At 37.5% G+C, this 515-nt stretch overlaps 1 protein-coding gene across 1 annotated transcript in view; it reads right to left on the bottom strand.

Moving 5' to 3' along the window:
- The window catches only part of LOC119585537 (endothelin-converting enzyme homolog), a 50,671-nt gene that overhangs the window by 11,186 nt on the left and 38,970 nt on the right, over nt 1–515 (bottom strand). Inside the window, exons 6-7 of the mRNA XM_037934161.1 lie at nt 337–492; nt 89–184 (exon numbers count right to left, since the gene is read on the bottom strand). Coding sequence (XP_037790089.1) covers nt 89–184; nt 337–492 — 252 coding nt within the window. The remainder of the gene's footprint in view (nt 1–88; nt 185–336; nt 493–515) is intronic.

Genomic DNA, 515 nt, shown 5'->3' with positions numbered 1-515 from the left:
GGGGGGGGGGGGGGAGAGAACTTCACTAAAAAGCTACAACCATGAATTTGCATTATTTGTAATATAAAATCAAATTTAGTGTTTTCACCTTTACAATATATTGTTCATATGCATCCAAAACTTCTTTCTCTGACTCATTTAAATATGAATTACGTGCTGCAAGAGTGAGTCCTCCTTGGTCAAACTGAAATGGAAATCAAGTAATGAGTGTTTACCAGCAGAATATATTTTCCTAAACATCAGGATATATCCACATTTCTCAGTTAATCAACTCTTCATTCACACTTCCACCCTGCTTCCCTTCATCTCTCAATGCAGCACTGCATAATCACTTACCTGTAAAATATGTGATGATGAATTTTTATCATTTTCAGCAACACCCCAGGAAAACAAGGCTCCTGAGCCATACTCAATTTTGCTTACGACAAGGTCTTCAAAGAAGTCATAGTTTTCTGCAGACCAATTCCCGTAGATGGACCATCCACCAAAGTGCTAAAATGTAACATTGGGATTAC

Source organism: Penaeus monodon, chromosome 20 (assembly GCF_015228065.2).
Source record: "Penaeus monodon isolate SGIC_2016 chromosome 20, NSTDA_Pmon_1, whole genome shotgun sequence".
NCBI classification, from domain to species: domain Eukaryota; kingdom Metazoa; phylum Arthropoda; class Malacostraca; order Decapoda; family Penaeidae; genus Penaeus; species Penaeus monodon.
Note: the sequence above shows the minus strand (reverse complement) of the source record. Positions and strands in the feature narration are given on the sequence as shown.